The sequence below is a fragment of the Ovis canadensis genome, chromosome 6 (genome assembly GCF_042477335.2).
Source record: "Ovis canadensis isolate MfBH-ARS-UI-01 breed Bighorn chromosome 6, ARS-UI_OviCan_v2, whole genome shotgun sequence".
Taxonomy (NCBI): Eukaryota; Metazoa; Chordata; class Mammalia; order Artiodactyla; family Bovidae; genus Ovis; species Ovis canadensis.
The window spans coordinates 119,741,170-119,766,677 of record NC_091250.1 but is presented as its reverse complement, the minus strand read 5'-3'; the positions used below and the strand labels follow the sequence as shown (position 1 = coordinate 119,766,677).

Here is a 25,508-nt window from a genome sequence, read left to right as displayed (position 1 = left end):
CTTGCAAGATGTCCCTTGAGAAGAGGGTCTGAGAACCTGTGAACTTGACATATGACTTATTCTGTTCCTCTTGGAGTCTTAGCCCATCCTTAAGCATATTAAGGAGCCAGAGGTCAACAGAATTACTCTCCCTCTTTTTTTTTGGCCACAGGTTTCCATGTTATCCCCTGAAATAGTATTCCTCGGAACTTATTGGGGAAGCCCAGGGGAGGACAGAGATGGTGTATAATGCAGCAAGAAAGGGTATTTGCAAAAGGATGGAATCAAGATAGAATTGATAGAATCAAGGAAAACCCAAAAAAGTGAGAGGGAAAAAAGAATGAACAAGTTCTCATTTTTCAGTTGCTCTGACCACCATTACAACATTGTATGCACAGAAATGACAATCGAGAGGAAAACGCCTTGTCTTGATGAGGCTGAAACCTTCCGGACCTTCACCATCTGCGGCTCCCTGCCCTAGGGGTTCAAGCCTCCGGAGCCTGGACGTGAAGTGTCAAGGGGAGGCAGACCAGCCTTCTCATCCAGAATGTCCTGCCGGTGCTAAGCCCAGCCTCCTGCTCTCTGTATTTATGGAAGTGGGGATTGCAAGTTAATGTTTAGTTATTGATTCTGCGTTTGTTAGGTGGAAACCCTCTTTGTCAAAAGACTTAGCTACAAATGATCTAGGCAAAGTCTTGCTCCAGATGTTGCTACTCACTGCTTCTTCCTGAAAAAGCAGCCTTGAGCTCAGAGTTCTCTCTGATGTGGGGAACATTCAGGAAATGCCCCCTCAAAGCCATATGACCTATGAACCTGAACATGGTCCCTCCTTACACTCATCACCTGGAAGCCCACAACTAGTTCTGTGACCCAGGCTTGATGTTGCACAGAACCTCATGACAAATAATTCTTGTTCTGATGATCACCTGCCCTCCACTCACTGCTTTACCTGTGTTCTTTTTAAAAAAAAATTTTTTTTGCCATGCCATGTAGCATGTGGGATCTCAGTTCCCCAACCAGGGATCGAAACCCATGCCCCTGCAGTGCAAGCGTGAGTCTTAGCCACTGAACTGCCTGGGAAGTCCCACTTCTGTGTTCCTTTGTGACTGTCTCTTTCTGCTACTTATGGGAAAGCTTGCTCTGGGCTTTAAGCATGTAAATAAATATTAATAAAAATAAATAAGCAGAAAGTTTCTTTTCCTTCATCTCAAATGGTTACTAGAACTGAGTGTGTGTGCTGAGTTGTTCAGTGGTGTCCAACTCTTTGCGACCCAGTGGACTGTAGCCTGCCAGGCTTCTCTGGCCATGGGGATTCTCCAGGCAAGAATACTGGAGTGGGTTGCCATGCCCTCCTCCAGGGGATCTTCCTAACCCAGGAAGTGAACCCAGGTCTCCCACATTGCAGGCAGATTCTTAACTGGCTGAGCCACCAGAGAAGCCCAGAACTGAATAAGTATGCCCAGAGAAATTGATCAAGCTAAGTAAATATATTGGAAAAATCATGACTGACTTGGAAAAAGTGACCATTTATCTGTACAGTTGTTCAGGTTGAAACCGAAACGTGGAGGCGGCATTGCGATCTCGCCCATGCAACACGTCATGGACCCCACATTCGCCATCAGCCCCCAAGGGAGAGCAGCCTGTAGTGCTGAGTCTAAAGAACCAGAACATCCAACCCACTTCCGGTCCTACCAGGTAAGCCTGGTCGAGGGCTTGCTTCCTGTAATCCAGCTCCTCCTCCAGGTAGCCCTTCTGCCTGCTGAACAGATCCTGAAAAAGAGGAGGTGCCCAGGGTCAAGATCAGCACAAGGACTCATCACCAGGCAGCTCTTCAGAGCCAGCCTACTCACACTCGCTGGGGAGTGACAGTCCCACCGAGGTGGGGACCCATCAGGTGCTCGAGTGAGAAGGGGGGTCAGATCTGCCCTGGTCGCTTCTGTGTGAACCCCCAGCAGGAGCTTCCCAGGCCCAGGAACCTCCATCAAGCCTTTCCCCACACCCCCAGCTTCCTTCCTCTTGGGTGCCTGGCCTGGTTCCCAAGCCCAGGTTGTAGGAATCCTTCTGAAGACCATTTCAATAGTTCTCTGATGTGGCTCTTTCTCCCCCCACCAGCAGCATCACCCATCTCCTGGGTACTCTCCCTGCTGGACATGTTCTCCTCACCCTCCATCACTCAGTCCCCCCCAAGCATGAGTTCTCCAGAACCCCAATATCTTCCTGTTACTGACTGGAAGATTTCAGGGTTAGAGCTCAGCTGTTGCAGCCACTTGATTCTGTAGAGGAGGAAACAGAGGGCCAGAGAGGACCAGTGCCTTGTTCTAGATGCCACGGTTCACTGGTGATGGAGGTGGACTAGATGCCCAGGCCTGGGGATTCAGTTCAGGGCTCTTCCCATGCCACACACTGCTTCCAGGCCTCAGGCTCTTCCCATGCCACACACTGCTTCCAGGCCTCAGGCTCTTCCTTATTCCCCTCACTTCTACTTGGGGAAATTGGTCTTTGAAAGCTCAAGAACCATCTCTTCTGGCAGCCTTCTCCAACATCCCCAGACTGGGTATGACAGATCCTGCTCTATGCCCAGGGCCCCTGGTGAATAGCCACCATCACTGTTAATCAGGTGCCCATAGGTGCCAAGCACTGTGATAATGGGCTATGCGTCCAGCATCGCTCATCCCTCCAGCTCACCGAGATGGAGATAGAAAACCCCATTAGCCATAAGAAAAAGGAGGTCCAGGGTGTCTCTCCCAAACTCAAGTCCAGGAAGGGGCAAGCGAAGACGGGAGCCCCTTCTTTGTGTCTCCAGAGCCCCTGGTCCATCTGCTTCCATATCACTGACCTGCCTCTCGTAAGGTTCTCATGCTGCACCGTGGCTGTCCGCTCCCATGCACATGTCCCCATGGGCTTTTGGGCTAGACCCTCAAGGCAGGGACCCTGCTATTCATTACTGAACCCCTAAAACTGTCATAGTTTCCAGGATCACAGAGGCTCCAAAAAATGTATCAAGTGAATAACTGAGTGAATAGATGATGACCACACCGGATAGGGATGAAAGCAAAAGCAAAATTTAGAAATACATGCAAATCAACACAAAACACACGTAAATCCTTCCCGGGAAGCGAGTTATCTGCACTCTGTCAACCCCCTCCATCCCAGGGTCGGGGCATGTCCTTTACCTTCTCCTTCTCCAAGTCTAGCATCTTCTGGGTCAGGGCCGCCTCCGTTCCCTCTATTTGCTTCAGCCACTGGAAAACAGCAGGGACAGAGAGTGCAGCTAGTCAGAACCAGTGCCCATCATCGGGCCGCCCTCCTTGAGGAGGCTCCTGGCCCAGAGGGGTCCCCCCACATGTCCCATGGTGGTCCTTGAAATGGAATTTCATAGTCTGCACAGATGTTTCAGCTTCAACAGATGTTTGCTCAGGAATCATGGGTACACACATGTGCATATGTACGTGAAGGTGGGTGTGAGGTGTGTGTCCAGGTGAGCCTGTATGTAGAGGAGGTGGTGGGTATGCACGGTGGACCCGTGCGGAAGGCTGCGAGCGTGTGCCCTGAGAGCCCCCCAGGTGGGCCGGCAAGCCTCCCTGGGTTCTTCCCTGCTGTGTACTGGTGGCTTCCTGCCTGGGACCTCACCCATCCCCCTCACGACCACCCCGTGGAGAAGGCAGCGTCACTCCACACTGCAGGTGAGGACATGGCAGCTAAATTAAGTCACTTGTCTAAGGTCACACAGGTGAGAAGCGGGGTTTTGTACCCTGCCCGCAGGTCTGCACCCCCACAGCTGCCCCCTGCAGCCACCTGGGGCATGTCTGAACAGCCAGGGGCACCATGGGGTGCAGGAATGAAGGGGGTTCTGACCAGGTAGGCTGTGATGGCCTGAGAAAACCCGTGGGGGCAGCTGGATGGGCTGGTGATGGGGGTGTGTCTGCCCATTCTCAGGTCTGGGCTGGGGGTAAGCAGGCACAGGCAGCTGCCCCCCAAGTGTGGGCATGCAGGTGTCTCTTTACGAGGAGACCACCTGAGAGCCGGGGCGGGGCGGGGCGGGGGGGGGTGGGGAGGTCCAGGTAACTGGGTGACACTCTGTGGAGGATGTTTTAGGGTGTCCAGGAGGGTCGGGTTTGACACCATGTATGAATATTCACCTCCTCGTTGCTAAAGCCCACAGACGAACTCCTTGCCACGGGGCTTGCCTGCTACTCGCCTGTGGACGGGCCCCGTCCCGACACCCCAGACCTCTTGTCCTCCTCCTCTGGACATGGCTGCCCCTCCTGGACTCTCGGGGCCCTTAGAGCCCCTGTCCTTGGTCATCCTCTCTCCTCGAGGGGTTCTCCTTTGGGGGTTCTCACCTCCCTTATGGGTTCTCCCTCTTTGAAATGTCTCTGAAATGCCCCCTTTAGCCCAGACATGTCTCCCACAGCCTGACGCCTCAAGTCCCTGAGAAAGGGCTCACTGGCCCCCCTCTACAGGGAAGACCCCATCTCTTCTTTACCCTGGAAGGGAACTGAGAGCGACCATAGCTCTTCACCTTGACCCCGGAAGGGAAAGCTGAGAACAGCCATAGCTCCACCCTCTTCACTTCCCGTGTTGGTTCTACCTCCTCTTGGTTCAAAACCCCGCCCACCATTCTCCATTGCCACCGCCCAAGGCAGGCCCCCTCTCAGCCCCTAAGCTTGCGTCCAACTCCAAATCCCCTTCGGCCAGTGCCTTCCCTCAGAAACATTTAGCATCTACTTGTGGACCTTCCCTGCTCCCACTTAAAGCCTCCCAGGAGAGCCTGGCACTCCTGACAACGCTGGGGGAACAGCCCCGCCTTCCCTCACCTCAGGGGCTCTGCCCACCTCCTCTCTCTGCCCGGAACATCACCACTTCCATCCCCAGCCTCCGCCCGGGTCTGTATAGAGGTAACATCTACTCAGCCTGTGGACCTGTGTTAGGTGTCACTTCCTCCAGGAAGGCTTCCCTGTTGGCTCAGACAGTAATTTCCCCACAATGCAGGAGACCTGGGTTAGATCCCTGGGTCAGGAAGATCCCCTGGAGAAGGAAATAGCAACCCACTCCAGTGTTCTTGCCTCGAAAATTCCATGGACGGAGGAGCCAGGTGGGCTACGGTTCATGGGGTCGCAAAGAGTCAGAGACGACTGAGCGACTTCACTTTCTTTCTTTCTTTCCTCCAGGAAGCCTGCCCTGCTTCCTGAGTTTGTGGGATCCGAGGCCTTCCACGGATCCTGGCACAGCTCTCAGCTGACAGATTGCTGCTTCCCTTGTCCCACCACATGGGGCGTGCTCTGTTAAGTTTCCTCACCCAGCCCGGGGCCTGGCCTGAAGAAAGCTCCGACAGTCACTTGCTGAAGGAAGGGGGAGGTGGGGCTGAGGAGGTGTGTGGGGCGCATGCTGGCTCCATAGCAGGAACAAGCCTAGATAAAGCTGCACCCACAGAGCCTCCCCCTAGAGTTCACGTTTGCTGTGCCCCCAAGGGTGGCTACAGAGGCAGCCATGGGAGCAGGTGCCCAACACAGCATTTCCTTAGACTAGGCTGAGTGGGTGTGCAGTGTCTTAGAAACTGGGAAACATATTTTTGACAAGGAATGAAAAACACTTTCTTTGTACTATCCTAAGGCAAGCAATCATAAAATGAATAAACTAAAATGGAAAGAGAGTCCAGTTTCGAACCCTTACAACAAGCTGCTCTTCGCTTTTATAGAATATGATGCCTAGTTTTTTTCTTATTGCTAAGAAAAAAGATTTGCTATGCACATTATGCATTCAAAAAAAAAAACCCTAAAACATTTTGCTTTGTATATTAGCTGTCTGTACTTAGTCACTTAGTCATGTCCAACTCTTTCTGACCCCATGGACTGTAGCGTGCCAGGTTCCTCTGTCCATGGGGATTTTCCAGGCAAGAATATCGGAGTGAGTTGCCATGCTCTTCTCCAGGGGATCTTCCTGACCCAGAGATGGAACCCAGATCTCCCACACTGTAGGCAGATTCTTTACTGTCTGAGCCAACAGGGAAGCCCAAGCATACTAGAGCGGGTAGCCTATCTCTTCTCCAGAGGATCTCCCTGACCCAAGAATCAAACCAGGGTCTCCTGCATTGCAGGCAGATTCTTTCCCAGCTGAGCTACTAGGGAAGCCCGTGAATACTGGAGTGGGTAGCCTATCCCTTCTCCAGGGGATCTCCCTGACCCAGGAATCAAACCAGGGTCTCCTGCGTTGCAGGCGGATTCCTTACCAGCTGAGCCACCGGGGAAGCCCGCTCACAACAGGCACACACACAGAAAAACTTGACAGGTCCTTTCCACCCACTGAGGGAGTAAAGTGAGGACAGAAAGTGCTGGCCCTGGGCACCCGGGCATGTGAGGGCACGGATTTCATATCAGAGTCCCACCAGATGTCTATGGGCCCTCGCTCTGGGAGGGAACTTGGATGTTCAGGGCTGTGCCATCCTCCAGAAGGGAGAGGCTTGGGGATGGCACCTGCTGCACCCAAAACACTGAAGGAGAAGTGAGACAGCCCACGGGGCACGGGGAGAGGGCCTCTCATGGTAGGCATGGCCAGTGAATACTGCCCTCTCCCCCACCCCCCCGTTGGCACTTTGCCAACCAGTGCAGGACTCTGGTCTCAGAGCCCAGGGGTGGGGAACTTCCTCCTTGAAGACCCAACCCTCCTTTCAGAGAAGGGTCCCAAGGCCTTGATTCTGGGCCAACTACTAGAAAACCTGCCTGTGGCCTAAGCCACATTTCTCCAATCTGTCGTTACCAGTGAGAGCCCAGATTTTTAAAAACTTCCATCTTTGACTGATTTTGACCTTGTGGGAGCAGAGAAGTGATTTGTGATTGCTTGTATGCCCCTGGACATCCCGTGTTCTCTGCTCAGCCTCTGTGTGGTGGTGGGTGGCAGGCAGCAAGGCAACACCCCTGATCTTGGACTCCGTTGACCAGAGGTGGGTCTGGCGGGTGCTGAGATGGGCCAGACCTTCCAGGAGGAGAAGGGCTTCCCCAGGTGGTGATGGGAGAAGGGTGAGCTTCCCAGGCAGGACCCCATTTGCACACCCAGGTGGCTCTGGTGTCCATCTGCCAGTGCAGGGGACAGAAGCGATATGGGTTTGATCCCTGGGTTGGGAAGATCTCCTGGAGGAGGAATGGTGCCCCACTCCAGTATTCTTGCCTGGAGAATCCCACGGACAGAGGAGCCTGGTGGGCTACAGTCCATGGGGTCGCAAAGAGTCAGACACGACTGAAGCGACTTAGCACCTAGCACCAGCACCCGAATGCCCAGGGCCATGCAAACTAGTTTGAGTGGGACTTCACTCACAGGCTATGAAAGGGGTTTCATGCTCTTAGAGAGAAAATTGAAGTGTACCTCAGTTTGGTCGGATACCAGAATTGAATGGCAATTTTCAATGACTTGGTTGAGGGGGGCTGGCTGAGGATGTCACCGGGGCTCTGGGTCCCACGGCCAGCTTTCCTACAGCACCTGTCAGCTCCAGGGTGTCCAGCTTGTCCCTGTTTGCCTGGGACTGTCCCCGTCTCAGCACTGAAATCCCACATCCCGGGCAAACAGGACACTTGGGCATCCTGGCTGACCTGTAGGTGCTTCCAGGGTCCCACTGACCCACTTTTCCTCTGGCTGTGCGCGCTCAGCGCCATTTTCTCTGAGAGGGAGACACAGCACCTCCCAAACACTGGGTCTTCAATCACAGCAGCACAGAAAGTGAGACATGTCCCTGAAAAAATGAGAGGACATCTGTCTCTAAGTCCAGTCTCCATGGACTGTCCCAAATGAGGAGCTGGGCCCCTCTCACTGGCACAGAGTCCAACTTCTAAGCACCAGTCCTGAGTATTGTGCCAACCCGGCCCCCATCACTCCTGCCGCCACCCTTGTGGGGTGTCAGAGGGTGCTGGTAGGCGAGGCCGCCTGGCACAGGTCTCTGCATTTAGGAAGCAGAGCATGGTGCTGGCCGTCCAACTTGGGACTCTATGGTCAGCGACCAGCAGGGGCTGCTATAGGTGGGCAAGGAGTGGGCGATAGGGTCAAAGTAGATAGCAGCCGCATGCCAGGCAGGCCCCATGTTCTCAGTGTACAAGGGATCTATGCCACTCACCTTGCACAACTGTAGAGGAGCCCTGAAGGTCTGAGGTGGGGCCAAGGCTGTGAGTCTATAAAGACCTCTGTTTGCTGCATGTGGGGAGGAGCTTATTGGGAAGGGTACAGGTGGGAGAATTTGGTACCTGGCAGAGGCTGTTCTCAGCAGGGCTGGGGACTCCAGACAGCCTGCCACCCTCCAAGAGGCTCAGGGGGGTAGAAGAGAGGGAGACTCCCTCCCCGGGCCCACTGCTCCAGCCCCACCCTGGTCCCTGGTGTTGCCTGCTCTTTGCTCACCATCCTTATACATCGATCGGTCACCTCCCAGTACCCAGCCTGGCCCCAGGTGCTTGGCAGCGGTGCCTGGTCCCAGTTAAAAGTGCCGTGTCCTGGAGTCCTGACGTTCACCAGCAAGGCTAGGGGCTCAGGGAGATGGAGGGGCCGGCCTGCAGCAGCCCCTGCAGTTAGCGGGTGTGGGGCTGAGAGCCAGCCTGGGAGGGGCCTCTGGGGAACCAGAAGGGAGCCCTGGGCACATCCTCAGGCGTGCTGGGTAGTGCATGTTGGAATGAACATGGAATAAACTGAAAGCGCTTGCCGGGTTCTCTCCATGACCCCAGGAGGCTACACTGTCACGTTTGGCTCTCCTCTTGAGAGGATATTTTCGGAATGCATTCCATGTCACTGTCACCTACCATCACCTGGATCTGAGGGGCCAGCAGCCAGCCAGGTGTGAGTCCTCCTCACCCCGCTCACCTGAGGACACAGACTCAGCCAGGGGACTGTGACAGTGGCGTGGGCATCCCCACTTACCAGCTGTGTGACCTCAGCAAGGCTTTGCCGTAAGTCTGTTGCCAACATTTAAGGCCCTGTGCACAGGGAAGGCTGGACAGGTTCTCAGGGGGAAAAAAAAAAACTATTTACATTTTAAATGTCCTCCCAAAGATTCCAGAAGGAATCCTGATGAAAATAATTAAGACTTCATCATTATAAAAATAGCATTTTAAAATTTAACTTGTGTTTACAAGAGAAAGATCCACAGACAAGACCACATTGAAAAGTCGGGTATGTCGTAAAACACCCTAAATTAATGTAAAAGGCAAACCAGGAATGTATTTTTAAAATAAATATGGCAAAAGTTATTATCTTTGGCATGTAAACCTCACAGAGAAGTCAGTAAGAAAAACCATTATTACGACCAAATTCATATTAAAAAAGTGAATAGATGAAGGCATGATTGAATGAAGCTATGAGTGAATGACGAACAGAATGGAATGTAATTACAATTCTCAAGGAACAAGAAAATGGATAATACACAAAAAATTCATTATCACTAGCACTTGAACAAATGAAAATTAAAGTAATGACATCATATGATTTTTGCCTGTCCTATCAGCAGAATTCTTAGTGGCCACATATGCCTTGCTGAACAAGAAACAGGTTCATGTAGAAGGCGACTTGGTACCATTTTCCTGGAAACGACTGGACAGTGTCAAAGCTCTTAAAAACCCTCTTACCCATCGGCCCAGTGATCCCACTTCTAGAATCTATCCTGTGGAAGTGTTTTAAAACACAGATAGAAACTTATGATTAAAGATGCTTGCTCATCGCTGCATGATGATAAACAGGTAAAAAAAAAAAGAGCAGAAATACTCCACTATGTTAACAGCGGAAGAATATTTAACTGAGGGCGTGGCTGTAGGTAGAATGATGCAAGGCCGTTCGATCTCATCGGGGAAAGCTTATGAAGCAGGATTAAAAGCTATAGTCAAGTATGACCCCAAAGTTTGTTTATTTTTTTTTAAAAAAAAGGGGCGCGGGGGGAAAAAGTGGAAGGAAATAAAACCAACTGTCGCAGACGGGGTTCCTCGAGGGGAGTTTGATTTTCTTTCTCAGTCTCTAAGCTTTCTACCATAAGCATGAGTGACTTTCCCCTGGAAAACGAACAGGCGTGCACGTGCGCATGCAAACGCAGACAGGAAACCAGAACCATGCTTCCAGAACAAAGCGAGACGCCAATGTACAGTTTCTTGTATGGTGCCAGGAAGCTCGGACAAGGTGTATGGACAGAAATGCCGCTGGGCTCTACCTTTTCACACAGGGCAAGCACAGTTCCAGCCTGGATTATTGCAACCTGTTCTTCATTTCTCAAATTCTAAAACACAAAAATGGGCAAGGGCGTTTTACACTGCTCCCACATCCCGTGCAGACAGTCAGCCCTACGCGACTCTGAAAGCGGCCTCCCCAGGGTCAGCCCCAAACTCATAGAAGTGACAGGTCTGAGGACCGGCCCTTCGGGGGTGGGGACACCTCACACAGCGTCCCCGAGCCTTTTAGAAACAGGGCCTCGCTCAAGCCCAGTCTTTTAAGAAGGCAAAAGTCTCACTTTGGGATTTCAGAGATCTTGAGTGCTTCCACTTTCTTTCCGGGCATTTATTTTTAGGCCTTTTTAACCCTCATTACTCACACGCTGTCAGGATGACCTAACTTCTGAACCCCACTTCTGACGGATGCGGACCCAGCCACCCACGCAGGAACATGGCCATACAAAAGCCTTACATTGTACTTAGTCGATCTCTTAAATCAGGAAGAAATTAAAACAAAAACGGAAACAAAAGCCACAACAGAGTACACCCGAATCAAAACAAGGACACGAAACCGGAAACCGATCGCTCATAGTTACCCCGTTATCGCCAAGGATATCTAATTTCTTCATAAGGTCAGAAATATTCACATCCTGGAAAAGATGTCCAACGTTCATTTTGTGTGAGCTACAAAGGCCATCCACACCAATCTCTGGGGCCACAGCCCTCACTCCTTGTAAGACACCATTCCCTTCCTTGGCTCTTAGTATATAAGGCCGGGCGGAGAGTTATTCTTGGTGGTCCCTTCAAGCAGAGAGGGCTGCTAACTGCTGTGTATTGGCTGAGTTTTACACCAGCACAAACACTGCTTTCTAGAAATTCTCATGGGATCCTGTAGGTCGAAAGGACCTCTCTGTGCCCGCGGGCCTAGGATTCCAGGGTCACGGCCAAGGGTTGTGAGAACCACACCAGCTCCCGAATCTAGAACACTCAGCATGCTCTGAGCACTTCACTGAGTCTTCAGGTTCATTATCTAGCTTAAAAACTGTCACACCCCTTTCACGGGGTGGGTGTTGCCACTCAGATCTCCTAAATGAAGAGACTGAGGGTCAGACAGGCTCTCGGCCAGAGCCAGGAAGTGGCCAAGGTGGGTTTGCTTTCAAGCCTGTATCCCATGGCTCTGCTCTTTTTAACGTGAATACAAATTTGGTGACCCACCTGGAGTAATAAACTCTGACTTTCAAAACAGAGTGGAGCGACAGGGGGTATCTTATTAAAATCAATTCTAGCCCTGGCACAGGCACACAACCCCCTTTCCAGCTGAGCCTGGCATTCGGGCGAGCGGGCCATGGCCGTAACAGAGTGGGGGCACCCCCCCAGGCACGCTACCTTAACTCCTTCCTGGCGACAGAACAGCTGGAGGGCGCTGCTGTTGTTCTCGGGAAAGGTGGTGATTTGGAGGTTAAATGCTGGCGACCTCCGCTCTCTCTCCTGGGGAAAAGATTTGGTTTAAAAACAGAACTTTATTGTATTATTTCACCACGTCATTTTCCCACGTTATTCAGCAAAAAAACAAGGAATTCCAGTTGGCAAAGTTGTTCCTAGTAAGGGCACACTCAGGCTACGGTCTCGTCCGTGGTGGAGACGCTGTCCTGTCTGCCCCGCAGCGGATCCCCTGCGGACACTGGGTTACTTCTTAACCTAGTCAGCTGGGAAGAAATGTTTAGCAGAGTGTCCTGAGTGGACCTGTTGATCAAAGCCCAAGAAGTCACACAATCATCATTAAATACTTGATGAAGAACAATCGCGGGAAATTTCAATAGAAGTCATTGTTAGCTCACTTCATCGTCATATAACCCCAGGAGGCAGCTGTGAACGCTTCCGTTTTGTGGACAGAGAGAAGGAGGCTGTGAGACAGGACCCCTCCCAGGTCCCATGAGATTGAGTGACAAGGCCAGACCCCAGACCCTGGCTTCGTATCTTTTTCAATACGATCTTCTGACTTTGTTCACAAATTTTTTTTCTGATCTGCGCTAACCTTACAATGATCATTCTACCCTTGCCTTATAGTGATAAGTCAAATCTCAACTACTAAGAAAGGAGAGCAAGCATTTTCCCAGAAGTAGTACATTAATCATAGGTAAAGCGACAGATTTTTAAAAAGGAACTGAGATGCCCAATTACTTACAGAAATAAAGGACAGCAGCAAAACAGTGCTTTGGTCTCAAATGCATTTCCTACACAGAGCTGTCTTTAAACCCCGAGCAATGGACAGGTCAGCCAGCAGCCAAGGCCTCGCCAAATGATACCTTGAAATCAAACTGCTTTTATTTCCTCAAAATTAGAGTCAGTAAGCTTGCTTTGGACCACAGCTGCAGAATCGAGCCACAGAACCAAAGAGTTACTTTAGCCGTTAACTAAGAAATGTAGTCAAGGCAGCCCTGGATGGCAGGTCCCTAAGCAGATCCTCTAAAGGAGAGGGGGAGGGCGGGGCCATTAATTCAGTTAATTTCCACGAAGCCCCAATCTGGCTAACCTGGTTTGAAACAGTTTAGATAGAAAACCTTATTTCCCTCATTAGACTAGAACAGCCACATTCACAGTGGTTCCGTGCTATAGATGTCTCTTCTACCTGTAATACTTACTTACAGGGGGTCTCCATAGAAGAGCTGACATAAGAAAGCTCATGTTTTATATGAATGAAAGTCAGAAAACTGATTTCTAATGACTCCTCCAAAGGATGGTGGAAACGCTTGAAAGTTCTAGAAAAGTGCCAATGCTTATGGAATTCTCATGAGAAATGGCGGGTAGCAAAGAGCCGTGAAAGGTTTTCTGACAGTGGTAGAAGTATTCACCATAATCCTTCTTAACTTCTCCTGCTGCTGCCTGAACGAAGGACTCGGTTTATGTTTAGACAAGAGCTGAATCACACGGCAACACCTGGCTCTGAGACAGGCAGGCCGTGGTCCACGCTAGCACAACAGAGTACAGGATGAGATGCCCGAGGGAAGGGAAGTGAAGTGAAAGTGGCTCAGTCGGGTCCGACTCTTTGCGACTCCATGGACGATTCCATGGGATTCTCCAGGCCAGAATACTGGAGTGGGTAGCCTTTCCCTTCTCCAGGGGATCTTCCCAACCCAGGGATTGAACCCAGGTTTCCCGCATTGCAGGGGGATTCTTTACCAGCTGAGCCATAGGGAAGCCCTGTTCTAGAGAAAGCAGAATTTTAACTGCAGCGGAGAGGAGAAAACGAAATCTGAGAGACACCAACATCGCTAAGGAGCTCACTTTTACCGAGGATTCAGGACATGCAAAGGCTTCAGCCGAGGGAAAGGACAGCTGTGTCACCACAGATGCTTAGAGAAAACCAGACACAAACTCCGGCGATGTGTCACACGTAGATGCGTTTGAAATGGAAACAAACAAACGAAAAAGGATTATGAAGTCAGGTGGTAGCAAGGCAACACAGTAACATAGCTGAGGCAGGGTTCCAGGTGGAAGCAATAAACCCATCCATGTCCTCAGCCTGGATCCAGCTCTGTGTATCTGGGAAGTCACTGAAGGTTTGCAACAGGATTTCTACCTGTGGACAACAGTCAATCTCCCTTCACGCTAAGGGAATCATTCTGAGTTGCAGTCTGAGTTACAGATATATTTAGTCCAGTATTGCTCGCGATGCCCAAGTTGGTGCTCACTGCGTCAAGGAGTTGGAGTAATGTTACAAGCTTTCTCAACTACCTATTGCAAATACCTCCTCTTACCCTGTTTACTTACCTTGTGTTTACCTTGGCAAAGAGAAAACAGGCCAAACTAGCAGTAAACACATTATGGAGTCAGCCGCAGGCCAGGTCAGACCCCGCTCTTTGAAAAGGTGAGATTCATGCATGCAAGGTCACTTTAAAAAGGTGTGTTATCAATTGCAACAGTGCTTCTGTCCGCGTTTGCAGAAGGCATACCAGGTGACTATGCATGCAGGAAAGAAGTAGTTATGGAAATGAAACACAAATAAAAAAGGCAAAATATTGCAAAAACAAATTATTTTATTAAGTGCAAAAAACAAGCCGTAGGCAATAAATAGATTAGCTCTGGTACATGTCCAAGGACTTCGGTGAGCATTCTCTTCAGAACATATTAAGGCAGTGAAATTATTCTCAATGTACAGATTTAAAAAAAAAAAAGAAAAAGAAAAAGAAAGAAAGAAAAGAAAACAAGTGTCACACGTCCCCTTACACATGCTTGAAAAACATCTGGGACTTTACATGAATTTCAGTTTGGGCTCAAAGAGAATGTCTGCTCCGTTTGAGAGTTTACAACAGATAGAGTCTCTTACTTCGAGTTCTAGCACTCTGAATTCTAACAGCTCGTTCTGATCCTTTGCGTCTTGCATTTCATTCTTCAGCTGGTTCTCTTCCATTTCCAGCCTGTAAATCTAGACCAGAGACACCTGCAGGTTAATGGCGGGAGAAGCACTGTTTCTCATCAGGGGCCGTGAGAACGTATCACCCCGTATCACGGACCCCCGGGGTTGTTGACCTGGGGACACAGGGGCCATCACCAGGGGTAGGGTAGGAAGGGGAGGGTCTCAGTGGGTGTGCAAGGTGGGCCCTTTCTGCTCCAGGGACTGGGATGGCCCAGATCAGAGGCTGTGCCTGCTTCGTCCCTGCAGCCCAAGCTTGGCCGGGCATGGGGGCCAGGTATTTGCTGACTACACGAATGGTGGAGAAACTAAGCCACAGAGCAGTTGAGTCCCTTCCCAAAGGTCAGTCCTGGGGAAGCAACAGTGATCCCCAAGCCTGTCTGAATTCCTTCTATCCCAATCTCCCAAAGTCAGTCCACCCAGGGTCTGGCTAGTTGCAGTAGGAAGGTGCCCTGGACTCCCCAGAGGGCTCTGATGAGTAGGAGATCTGAAAGTCTGGGAAGTGGGGCTGCCTGGGTCCCAAACCCACTGGGAGACTCTGGGCCAGCTATGTAGCTCCTTGGATGACACAGAGGTACACAGCAGCCACCACTTGGCAGCCTGCAGTGAGGACCCAGACAATGCATGGTAATGAAGGTCCTGATGGTTCAGTTGGTAAAGAATCCACCTGCAAAGCAGGAGACCCCAGTTTGATTCCTAGGTCGGGAGGATCTGCTGGAGAAGGGATAGGCTACCCACTCCAGTCTTCTTGGGCTACCCGGGTGGCTCAGATGGTAAACAATCTGCCCACAATGCAGGAGACCTGGGTTTGATCCCTGGGTTGGGATGATCCCCTGGAGAAGGGAAAGGCTACCCACTTCCAATATTCTGGCCTGGAGGATTCCATGGGCTGTGCGGTCATGGAGTCGCCAAGAGTGGGACACGACTGAGCGACTTCCACTTTCACTGGTGGGTCTTGGTCACCTTTACTCCTGCCTCCCCACCTCTAATGGGGCGGTACTGCCCCCAGGGGGACATCTGGAAACAGCATAAGAGTTTTCCGGGCCTCTCAGAATTTAGCCAGAAGGACCAGGGATCCGAAATCTCTCCCAAAGCCTGCAGCTGCCTCACAGGAAATGACCAGCTCTGTCCCAATGCCCCAGATGCTGTGGAGGGACATGGGACAATGAATGGCCACAGGACAGGTCAGTACAGAGCTGGGACAGGACCCCGCCGCCCCCCAAGGGGGCAAGGCTGGGCTTGTCCGGTTGGGACATTTGAGGATGTTTAGAAGCTAAGGTCTAACACAGTCCACTCCCACCAGCACAGAAGGTGCAGAACAAGCAAATCCGCTGGGACAGAAAGGAGGTTTCCAGGGGCTGCGGGGTGAGAGACAGGGGTGACTACAAAGGGAGCAAGAGGGATCTTTACGGGAGGCTGAGAATGTTCTAAAAATTGCATGGTGGGGCTGGGTGCACAACTCAGTAAATTTACTAAAAAGAAAAAATAATCATCACTGAATTGTTCACAAATAAGAAAAAGATGAAGCTGAGGTCTCGTCCCAAAGCATTAGATTTACCACTTAAGCTGATTCCCTACAAGTTCCATGACCACAGAGGGAAGGACAAGCTTGGCTCTGCCAGCACCACGGCCTCCAGTCGATGAACTGGACCATGACTGCCCGAGGATCTGCCCACTGACCCCTGCCTGGGGAGCAGGTGGTGGGGGTGGGGGGGGGGGTGGGGAGTGGTCTGGAATCCAAGGCAATGGCAGAGGCGGCTTGGAAGCCCAGCATAAGGGGGGCTGGCAGGCCTCACCATGTCTGCAAACCAGCTCTGTGGGCCCCGACCCAGAGGACAGAGACAGGACCAGTGGGTAGGAGCCCTCAGGACGGGCATGGGTGAGACTCCGGCGGCCGGAGCAGGCCTCGGGCTCCATGATCCCCTGGGGCAGAGCTCAGGGTGTTGGTGCCACGTACCTTTTCCAGCAAGTCTTGGTTTGTTCTGATGAGTAGCTGCTTCTCTTCAACCCATTTGGAATCCTAAGGAAAAGTACTAAATATGTTCATACTCATTGAAGCAGACAGCTAAGTAACAAAGCATCAGTGGGAAAGGTGACTTCATAAGAACCTTTCTATGAAAAGGCCAGAGAGAAGGAGAGCAGTTAGAATGATCTCATTGTCCCTCTAAACCAGGGGTCCCCAACCTCCGGGCAGGGGAACCAGACTTCTTGTCAGATCAGTGGAAGTGTTAGATTAGAAATCAGTCAGTCCAGTCGCTCAGTCGTGTCTGACTCTTTGCAACCCCATGGAAGCATGCCAGGCTTCCCTGTCCATCACCAACTCCCAGAGCTTACTCAAACTTATGTCTGTCGAGTCAGTGATGCCATCCAACCATCTCATTCTCTGTCGTCCCCTTCTCCTCCCACCTTCAATCTTTCCCAGCATCAGGGTCTTTTCTAGTGAATCAGATTAGAAATAGAGAGCACAACAAATGGAAGGTGCTGAATCATCCTGAAACCAACACCCCCCCACCTTGGTCAGGGGGAAAACTGTCTTCCATAAAATTGGTCCCTGGTGCCAAAAAGGTTGGGGACCACTGCTCTAAACGTTTAATCCTGAAAAAGAGAATTGGCAGGTCTGCAGTGCATTCCTCCTCCATTCATGTTCCCTAAATTTCAGGGAGCTCATCTGTGTCAAAGCTACTGGTTTTTCTAGTAGTCATGTATGGATGTGAGAGTTGGGCCATAAAGAAAGCTGAGCACCAAAGAACTGATGCTTTTGAGCTGTGATGTTGGAGAAGACTCTTGAGAGTCCCTTGGACAGCAAGGAGATCCAACCAGTCCATCCTAAAGGAAATCAGTCCTGAATATTCCTTGGAAGGACTGATGCTGAAGCTGAAGCTCCAATACTTTGGTCACCTGATGTGAAGAACCGACTCTTTAGGAAAGATCCTGATGCTAGGAAAGACTGAAGGCAGGAAGAGAAGAGGAAGACAGAGGATGAGATGGTTGGATGGCATCACTGACTCAATGGACATGAGTTCGAGCAAGCTCTGGGAGTTGGTGATGGACAGGGAAGCCTGGTGTGCTGCAGTCCATGGGGCTGCAAAAAGTTGGACACAACTGAGTGACTTAACTGAACATCTGTTATCACTGACAGAAAAACACCTGAAGCACAACTGAGCTGGTCCTAGCAGACCCTTCCCAGGCTTGCTCTCTTAGGCTCAAGGGCGAGTGTCCAGGCCACACCCCCATGGATGTGCCTGTGGACCTGGTGTCATCACAGTAACACACTTCTGCTCATCTGAGACCCTCTGCCTAACCACATCTTTGTCTGGACAAGTTCTGTCCAGGAATGTTCCATGAGGCGGGGGGCTAATTCTGTCCTTATACCAGCATCTCTAGCACCTAACACGGTGCCCAGCACACAGCCGATGCTCAGTAAATGCCAGGGGATGGATGAAGGCATAAACGAGGGAACTTTCTCCCTCCCTTGCTTCCACCCATTGTGTCTCACCCTGTGTCTTCCCAGGATAGACACACATGCAGGCCCACAAGGCTGAGTCCAGAGCTGGGTCCATTCATCTTTTCTCCTGTGGGAGGTTGTTGGCAATGTCCCTCCCATTGCTCTGCCCCTTTTCAAGGTGACTCTGCAGCTCCTCCCAAAGAGCAAACTCACCGCTGGGTATGGCTGCAGCATTCTTTGGTGACTGGGATATTAACCAATGTGATGCAGGCAGAGGCATGGCCTATACTTATGCTTTGGAGGCTGCCCTTTCTTCCTGCTCCAAGACCTTTACTTAAAGGAGCCAGCTTCCTTGAGGACGAGAGACCATGGGAGCCTAGCCAACAGCTGGCACTAATGCAAAGATAGGACAGTGAGGTTATTTGGGGCCATCTAGCCCCAATCACCTGCAAAATGAAGCCTCTAGAGTGACCCCAGGGGAGACCAGCAGAAGAACCACCCAAACTGCTGACCCACAGAACTGTAAGCACACAAAATTTCTGTTATTTGTAAACAACTCAGTTTTGGGGTGACTTTTTAGGCAGCAATAGCAAACTGAGGAGGCAATGGCAACCCACTCCAGTACTCTTGCCTGGAAAACCCCATGGACGGAAGAGCCTGGAAGGCTGCAGTCCATGGGGTCGCTAAGTCGGACACGACTGAGCGACTTTACTTTCACTTTTCACTTTCATGCATTGGAGAAGGAAATGGCAACCCACTCCAGTGTTCTTGCCTGGAGAATCCCAGGGACGGCGGAGCCTGGTGGGCTGCCGTCTCTGGGGTTGCACAGAGTCGGACACGACTGAAGCGACTCAGCAGCAGCAGCAGCAGCAAACTGATACATTATCCCACACGCCGAGCACAGAGCCTAGCACAGGGCAAGGCTCTGGTAAAGTGCTTGCTGAATGAATGGCCGTGTGTTTTGTCCCAGACTGGCCCCATTATTTAGCAGGAACTGGGGGCAGAGCACGCCCCAAAACAGGGCCTAGCGCCTCAGGTGGGAGGTTAACTTAATCATAGACTGTGGTTGGGCGAGTTGCAACCTGTGAGCTCAGCCTGAAAGAGGGAATGGCAGGTGAGGACAGAAGTGTGAAAACAGCCTCATCTTTCACCTGGACTCCACCCAGGCTGCTGTTGAGTCTCCCTCCTCCCCCATTCCCTATTTAAGTACTATTATTAGCCCCATTTTAAAGATGAGGAAACTGAGGCACAAGAGATCATGTAATTTCCCCAGGGCTGTGCAACAGGTCAGGGGCAGGGCTGGCCTGTGGCCTGTTGGCTGCAGTGTATGGTCTGCACTGCTCTCCTGCCTCATGGAGAGTTTTGGACCGGCTCCCAAGGCCACCTCTGCCATTACTGAGAGCTGGCTGCAGGCTCATTTGCACAGCTGAATCCTCATGGGCAGTGTCTTCCAGATTCAAGTCAGAAAGACTCTGCTGATCACTTTATGTTTGGAGTTGTCTCCTATTCTTGTACACTTGGCAAACAAAGAAAAAGCCAAGTTAGACTCTCAGAACATGTTGGATTTTTAAAAACTTGGTAAAGAGGCAGATGAGCTGGGATAGTCCCGCCTGAACTCTGCTAGCATTTTTTTTTTCTCTCACATCTCCAGAGCAAATGATATAGCTTGACAGACCATCCCCTTGGGCACAAGACCCCCAGTGACACCACCAAGGGGACAGAAATGCAAAGAGCTACAGGTCATGTGACCGTTTCTGCTCACCTGGCCCTTCTCAACCAGTAACTTCTCCAGATCCTCGATTTTTGCCTGACACCTCAGCAGATCAGCTTGGAGCTGTTCCCGAGTCTGAAATGCAAAAGACCAGGAAGTCAGCAGGTCCCCCCGGACGATGACAGAGAAGGGGAAAGGACAAAGTGGCATCCGGTCCCGAGAAACGGGTCCTTTTTTTAGGAGCACAGGTGCCGACTGGCCTGCCTGGTTCCTCTGTCACCCACGGGTGTGACACCCGGAAGAACTGCAAGGCCTTGAGAGGCCGTCAGCGCTACCCCTGTTGAGAGACGAGCCTGCAGCCTGGAGAAGCGGCCAGCTTCTACACGAGGGCAAGTGAGGGGCCAGCACGTCAGCTCCCAGCCCAGCTTCCTGATCCAGTGCCGTGGCCATACCACCAACGCCAGCCACACTTTCACCCTTGCTCAGCCCAACTCCTGACAAAGCTGTCACCGACAGCGAGGGCTGAAAACCAGATACCCCGAGGACCAGGCGGGTAGTATAAATAAGAGAGACCACCTGGGTGAGGGGTACTAGGGAGTGGTGGGGACTGTGGCAAACCAGGGGCACATGTCTCAACTCAGGGGGGGCGCTGCCACTCAGCAGCTGCAGCCAAAGGTGACTACACGGAATGGGAAGACTGGTGCTGCCAGAGGCTCTGAGCTCTCAAGAGAAGCCAGGAACCCGGATTTCTACGTGAAATCTCTCAGCTTTTGAATGGTGCAAGGAGGTGAAGTTTTTTAAATAAGAAATCCATGCTTCAGTCCAAACCACCTCCAGCAGTGTACTTCCTCTGACCTACAGATTACAGGCTGACACTATTGTGGCTGAGGAGCTTCCCTCCACAGCCTCATTTGCCACCCTTTACCTCATGGGGCTGTTGTGGGAATGAAACGGGTGTGTGCCTTCAGACTGGTCTGTGCGACTCCTAAAGATGGGCTAATGGCCAGTGAGTGGACATTACTGGAAGGTGGAGGTCAGCCCAGCCACAAGGGCTGGTATGGTCCAGACCTGGGTGGCCAGCAGGGACCAGAGAAAGCGCTGGGTGGGCTTTGAGCAACCGGGCAGCCCTGCCTGTGCGCCTTAGGAACATTCTTGGAGGTTTTTCAGCCAGGAAAGAGAGATGTCTGTTTCACAGTGAGTCTGATTTCATCACTGAGTCAAACTTCTGAAACCCTTCTTGCCAGCGGAAGGGGCACAGGACACTGAGACAGCAGCATCTCTTCTGCAAATGCTGCTCCCGCACTAAGGACGAGCAGGTAGCTCCCGCTGGATTTGCCAAATGCTGCAACGTCACCACAGTGGGGGCTGCCAGGCAACCCCCATCCCCTCTCAACAGAATCCGGCTGCTGGCAAGGGCATGCAAGGGACACCCAGCCTCTGTCCGACCCCTCAACGCCTCCCCCCAGCACCTACCCGGGCCTCTCGCTCGGCGTCCAGTGTCCCGCCCACCTGCTCCTGAAGCAGGGCGTAGGCTCGCTGCAGAGCCTGGTACTCCCTGGTCAGCTGGCAGAACCTCAGGTCAGCCTCTTCTCGGGTTGTTGTCTTCACATCATGGAAGAGAAAAGTGTGAGGAAGCCCGTGACTTGATGTGAACGGTGGTGCCGGGGTCAAGTCAGGCAAAGACAATGTGCAGATGTCACGACTGCTGCCAGCTGTTACTTAGCAGACCGGCCACAGCCAGGACCTAACTGGAGGGCTCTGGAGAGAGCGCTGGAGAGAAGATGCCTTCTCTGCCATCTTCCCCGGAGCTCCCTGAACCCCGGGAATCACTGAATTGTGTGCAGGGGAACAAGGGTGAGCCAGTCCCGACTGCACGGTGTGCGTCTATGTGGTAAAAGGCGCCCCTCCCACCCCGCAGGTCTCATTCTGGGGATTTCTCCTAAGGAGACAACCACCCAAAGAGCATCACTGCAGTTGTGAAAAGTTGGAATCCCCGTAACACCTCTCATCAGGAGCCTGATAGGCTGGACGCACGTACGGATCTGTGAAGGTCCACTCCAGATGGAGGATGATGACTAACACAGCATCTGGTGCTGAAAGATGCCTGTTACACATTCTTGGTGAAAAGGGCAAATCAAAAAGTGTGTGTCCGACGAGATCGTATTTGACTGGGGTTTCCTGAATGAATCCCAGCGGGTGGGGCAGGGTGGGGAGACGGGGGCTGCTCTTTGCTGCTGTGTGACTCGGGCGGGGTGGGGAGAAGGGGGCTGCTCTTTGCTGCTGTGTGACTCAGGCTCTCTGGAGCAGAGGACAGGAAGGTGGATGTATGGAGACAGAGGGTCAGGAAAGCGTGAGAGAGAGGAGCCAGGGTGAGAGGCTCCAGCTGGGCTTCCCTCTGCTCTTTTCTGTGCTGCTGGCATCCTCTCCTACAGTGACACGCCATCTTTATATACACAGGTGTGTGTGTGTGTGTGCGTGTGTGTGTGTGTGTGTGTGTGTGTGTGTGTACAACCCTGGGGGGTGGTGAGGGGCAGACCACCACACAGCAGTTTTAATGACAAAGGGCGAGTGGCACTGCCGTGGCTACAGGTCTCTGGTGTGAAATCTATGCTGGGAAGGGAAAGGGTCCCCCCCAGGCTGCAGGCACCCCGGCATCACCATTCTCAGAACCCATCAAAGTGGGGACCACCCTCCCTGGCCACAGGCTGTGACCACACAGGTCCTGTGAGGTTCGTCTCACAGGGAGGGAGTGCGGCTACAGAGGCCAGGTGAGGCGGGAGGCACCCCCTTACAAGCACCCGGGGGTGAGGCCCGCTTACATCATCCAAGTCCTCCTCGGGTGTGGCCGGAGCCCTGTCCGTCCTGTCCGTGTTGCAGGACGTCTCTGACAGCGTTTCCGAGTCCACAGACTCCTCGTCAAATCCAAAAAATGTCTCCACAACATGCTTCTGTGAAAGGCAATTTGCACAGCATGAGAGAGGGACTCAAGAGTCGCCTCGATACCCCCACCCCGTCATCCGTGGGCAGAGGGGCGACAGTGCGCATCAGGGCCACTGGGGCATCCCAGGAGAGGGGAGGTGGGGGGGTCATGACTGCTGAGGGGGAAGGAGGAGGCCAGAGGTGGTCAGAGGGTGGAGGGTGGCCGCAGAGGGTGCTGGCCCGGCCCTGGCTCCAGGCTCACGAGCTGATGACCTTTTTGCAAGGGAACCACATAGCCTGTCTGAGAGCCAGCTTCCCTCTCCATCAGAGGGACACAGGACCCCCACCTCACCCCTGAGCACAAAGTGAGGTCACTGAGCAACGTGCCCAGCATGGTAACACGTGGTGAGTAGCATCCTTGCTATACTGAGTTGGGGAGGGGAGCGCAGGGGCAGGCCACGTGTGATGTCGGGCTCTAGGTCAGACACGGAATGGAGAAAGGGGCAGAGTGTCCACAGGTGGACCTGGGGTTCTGACTGGCTGGGCAAGTTGGGGGGCAGGGGGCCCAGGTCCTCACCAGACGTGCCCCAAGAGGCAATTTTAGTTTATTTTAACAAGCACACTTACAAAATTAGAAGGAATGGCCTAATGGACCCATATACACCCAGTACTCAGATTCAGAGGCAGTTCTGAGGCTCTGTGTGCTGGGCTTCCAGCTACCCTGTCCAGCACTCTCTCACCCCAAATATCACAAGAGATGGGGTTTCATTCACTCACTTACTCATTCATTCCTTAAGTGAACACCTGACTGAGCGCCTTCTATGGGTCAGATCCTGGGTGGGGCCTGGGGGACCACAACCGATCAAAACCAGGCCTGGTCCCTGACCCAAAGAGCTTCAGTCCCTTGGGACCTCAGACACCAACCCACAATCACCAGATCAACATCCCTTGTCCTAGAAACACTGGCTTTCTTCCCCGCTTAAATAGCCCCTGAGAAGGATTTTTGTTTTTACACATCAGTGGATGCTCTTGACCATGAAGAAAGAACCATACCTAAATCAGAGCCAAGCTCCAGGCTCCCACTCGTTAATCTGAACCAGGTTCTCCCAGAGGTCCCTCCCCACCGATCATCACACAGAGGTGCTCCCTACATGCTCAGGCACCTCCCACTCTGTCAGAGCCAATGCTTGTGTACAAGCTCTTGGGTCCAGATGTCAGAAAAATGTGGCTGGTGCCACTAACAGGATTAGGGAGGCTCCTTTGTCATCCTGTACAGTTAAGCATCTCTCATGAGGCTTTGAGGGAGGCACCCGGCCACGGCTGTCACCCACAATGGCCTCGCATTTGGCATTTGTGTTTCTGCAAACCGCTTTTGCCTTACGCTTTTTGTTTATTTAGCACAGGTCGGGCACGTACTGCCCCCTGAACTCCAGGGTCACACGTCAGCCACCTCCTCGACAGTCCCAGGGAGGCTGGAGAATACTGACCTAACACTCCCGAATCTGCTGTCTCCATGTTCAGACTAACCTGTGTTCACCGCTGGCAGCTCCACCTCCACAGTTCCTCAGGCCAAAACCCAACCCCTTTCTCCACTCCATGCTCCACACCTCTGAGAGAAACCCTGCTGGCTCGATCTTCAACCCACAATCGAACCCTCCACGAACCAGCACCTCCCTCGTGGTCCAAGCCACCATCACCACTTACTACTGGTCTTCCGGCTTCTGCCTTTGTCCCATAAACTGGTGGCCAGAGGGACTATTTTGTAACAAGAATCCTGTTGTGTTGGTCCTTTGTTCAAAGCCCACTGGCCCTGCACTATACTTAAGTGGAGGCCAACATCGACAGTGCGGTCCACAGGCCCTGCGCCTGCCCCCACTCTGCTCTGGCCTCATCCCCTCCTCCCCACTGTGCTCCAGCCACACTGCCGAGCACACCTCCACCCCTTCCACATGCCTGCCACAGGGCCTTTGCACTGCCGAGATGCTGTCCCCCAGAACCCACGTGACTCTCTCCTTCCCTTCCCTCCAGTTTTTGCACAAACATAACTTATCAAAAGACTTCCCTGACCACCACATCAAAGTCTTAACTAGCCCCTCCCCCGCCTCTCTGTTCTTCTTCCTATATTTTTCTCCATAATGCTCATCACTGCCTAACATAAGATACATTGTGCTGATGCCAAGGTCTGACACGCTCAAGAAATACTGGTTGCTCAATGAGTATTTGCAAAGAACTCAACAGTAAACAAATGTTCACCCACGAGTAGTTTTGGGTTTGCACGTGGTGTCCCTTCCTTTCGCTCCTGCAGCCAGCATGGGTGGGCAACCACCTGGCTGTGCACCCCAGGTGAGTCCATCAGGTAGAAACATGAGTCCCTACTAGACTCCGTCAATGTCAAATGCAATCCTCTCTGAGTGGAGGTTGGAGGAGACAATTCTATGCTCAAAGGCACCCTCCCAGCCCCCTGGGTTGAGAAATGCCCCCTGAGTCTGTGTCAACGATGCTCCAGACGCCACACCTCCAGGGAGCCGTGGCCATGACCTTCGACAGTGGACACATTCATAGCACTCAGTTCCCCTGCACACACGCGGTTCACCTGAGCCCCAGGCTCCTTGTTTTTCTGGGAAGCCACTCAGCTGACCTTATTTCTTGTAAACACTGCTAACTGCAAGGCCTCCAGGGACAGGCCTGTTGTGCTGATCAGCAGTGAGCAGTGACGCAGCGAGGGCCCTGCCCGGCACATGGATGCAGCCCCAGGAAACAGTAAGCCTCACGGGCTCCACACGGCCAAGACACGAGGCCAGGCGGCGGTCACCAACTGCAGGCATTGCAGACTATTCTAGGCGGGTGATGACTCAGTGCTCCATTACCTAGGGT

At 52.2% G+C, this 25,508-nt stretch overlaps 1 protein-coding gene across 6 annotated transcripts in view; it reads right to left on the bottom strand.

Annotated features, from left to right (window-relative positions):
- JAKMIP1 (janus kinase and microtubule interacting protein 1) overlaps nucleotides 1-25,508 on the bottom strand; it is a 159,608-nt gene that overhangs the window by 14,894 nt on the left and 119,206 nt on the right. For 4 of the 6 annotated variants that reach the window (XM_069594695.1, XM_069594696.1, XM_069594693.1 and 1 more), the window contains 5 exons: nucleotides 22,535-22,663; nucleotides 21,189-21,317; nucleotides 19,767-19,850; nucleotides 16,517-16,579; nucleotides 14,165-14,571 (listed from right to left, as the gene is read on the bottom strand). In XM_069594695.1, coding sequence (XP_069450796.1) covers nucleotides 14,398-14,571; nucleotides 16,517-16,579; nucleotides 19,767-19,850; nucleotides 21,189-21,317; nucleotides 22,535-22,663 — 579 coding nt within the window. In that variant the 3' untranslated portion in view covers nucleotides 14,165-14,397. Of the gene's footprint in view, nucleotides 1-1,671; nucleotides 1,750-3,152; nucleotides 3,222-9,844; nucleotides 10,214-10,741; nucleotides 10,796-11,531; nucleotides 11,634-14,164; nucleotides 14,572-16,516; nucleotides 16,580-19,766; nucleotides 19,851-21,188; nucleotides 21,318-22,534; nucleotides 22,664-25,508 lie in introns of those variants that run through there. The other 2 variants (XM_069594691.1, XM_069594692.1) reach the window with 2 other exon arrangements.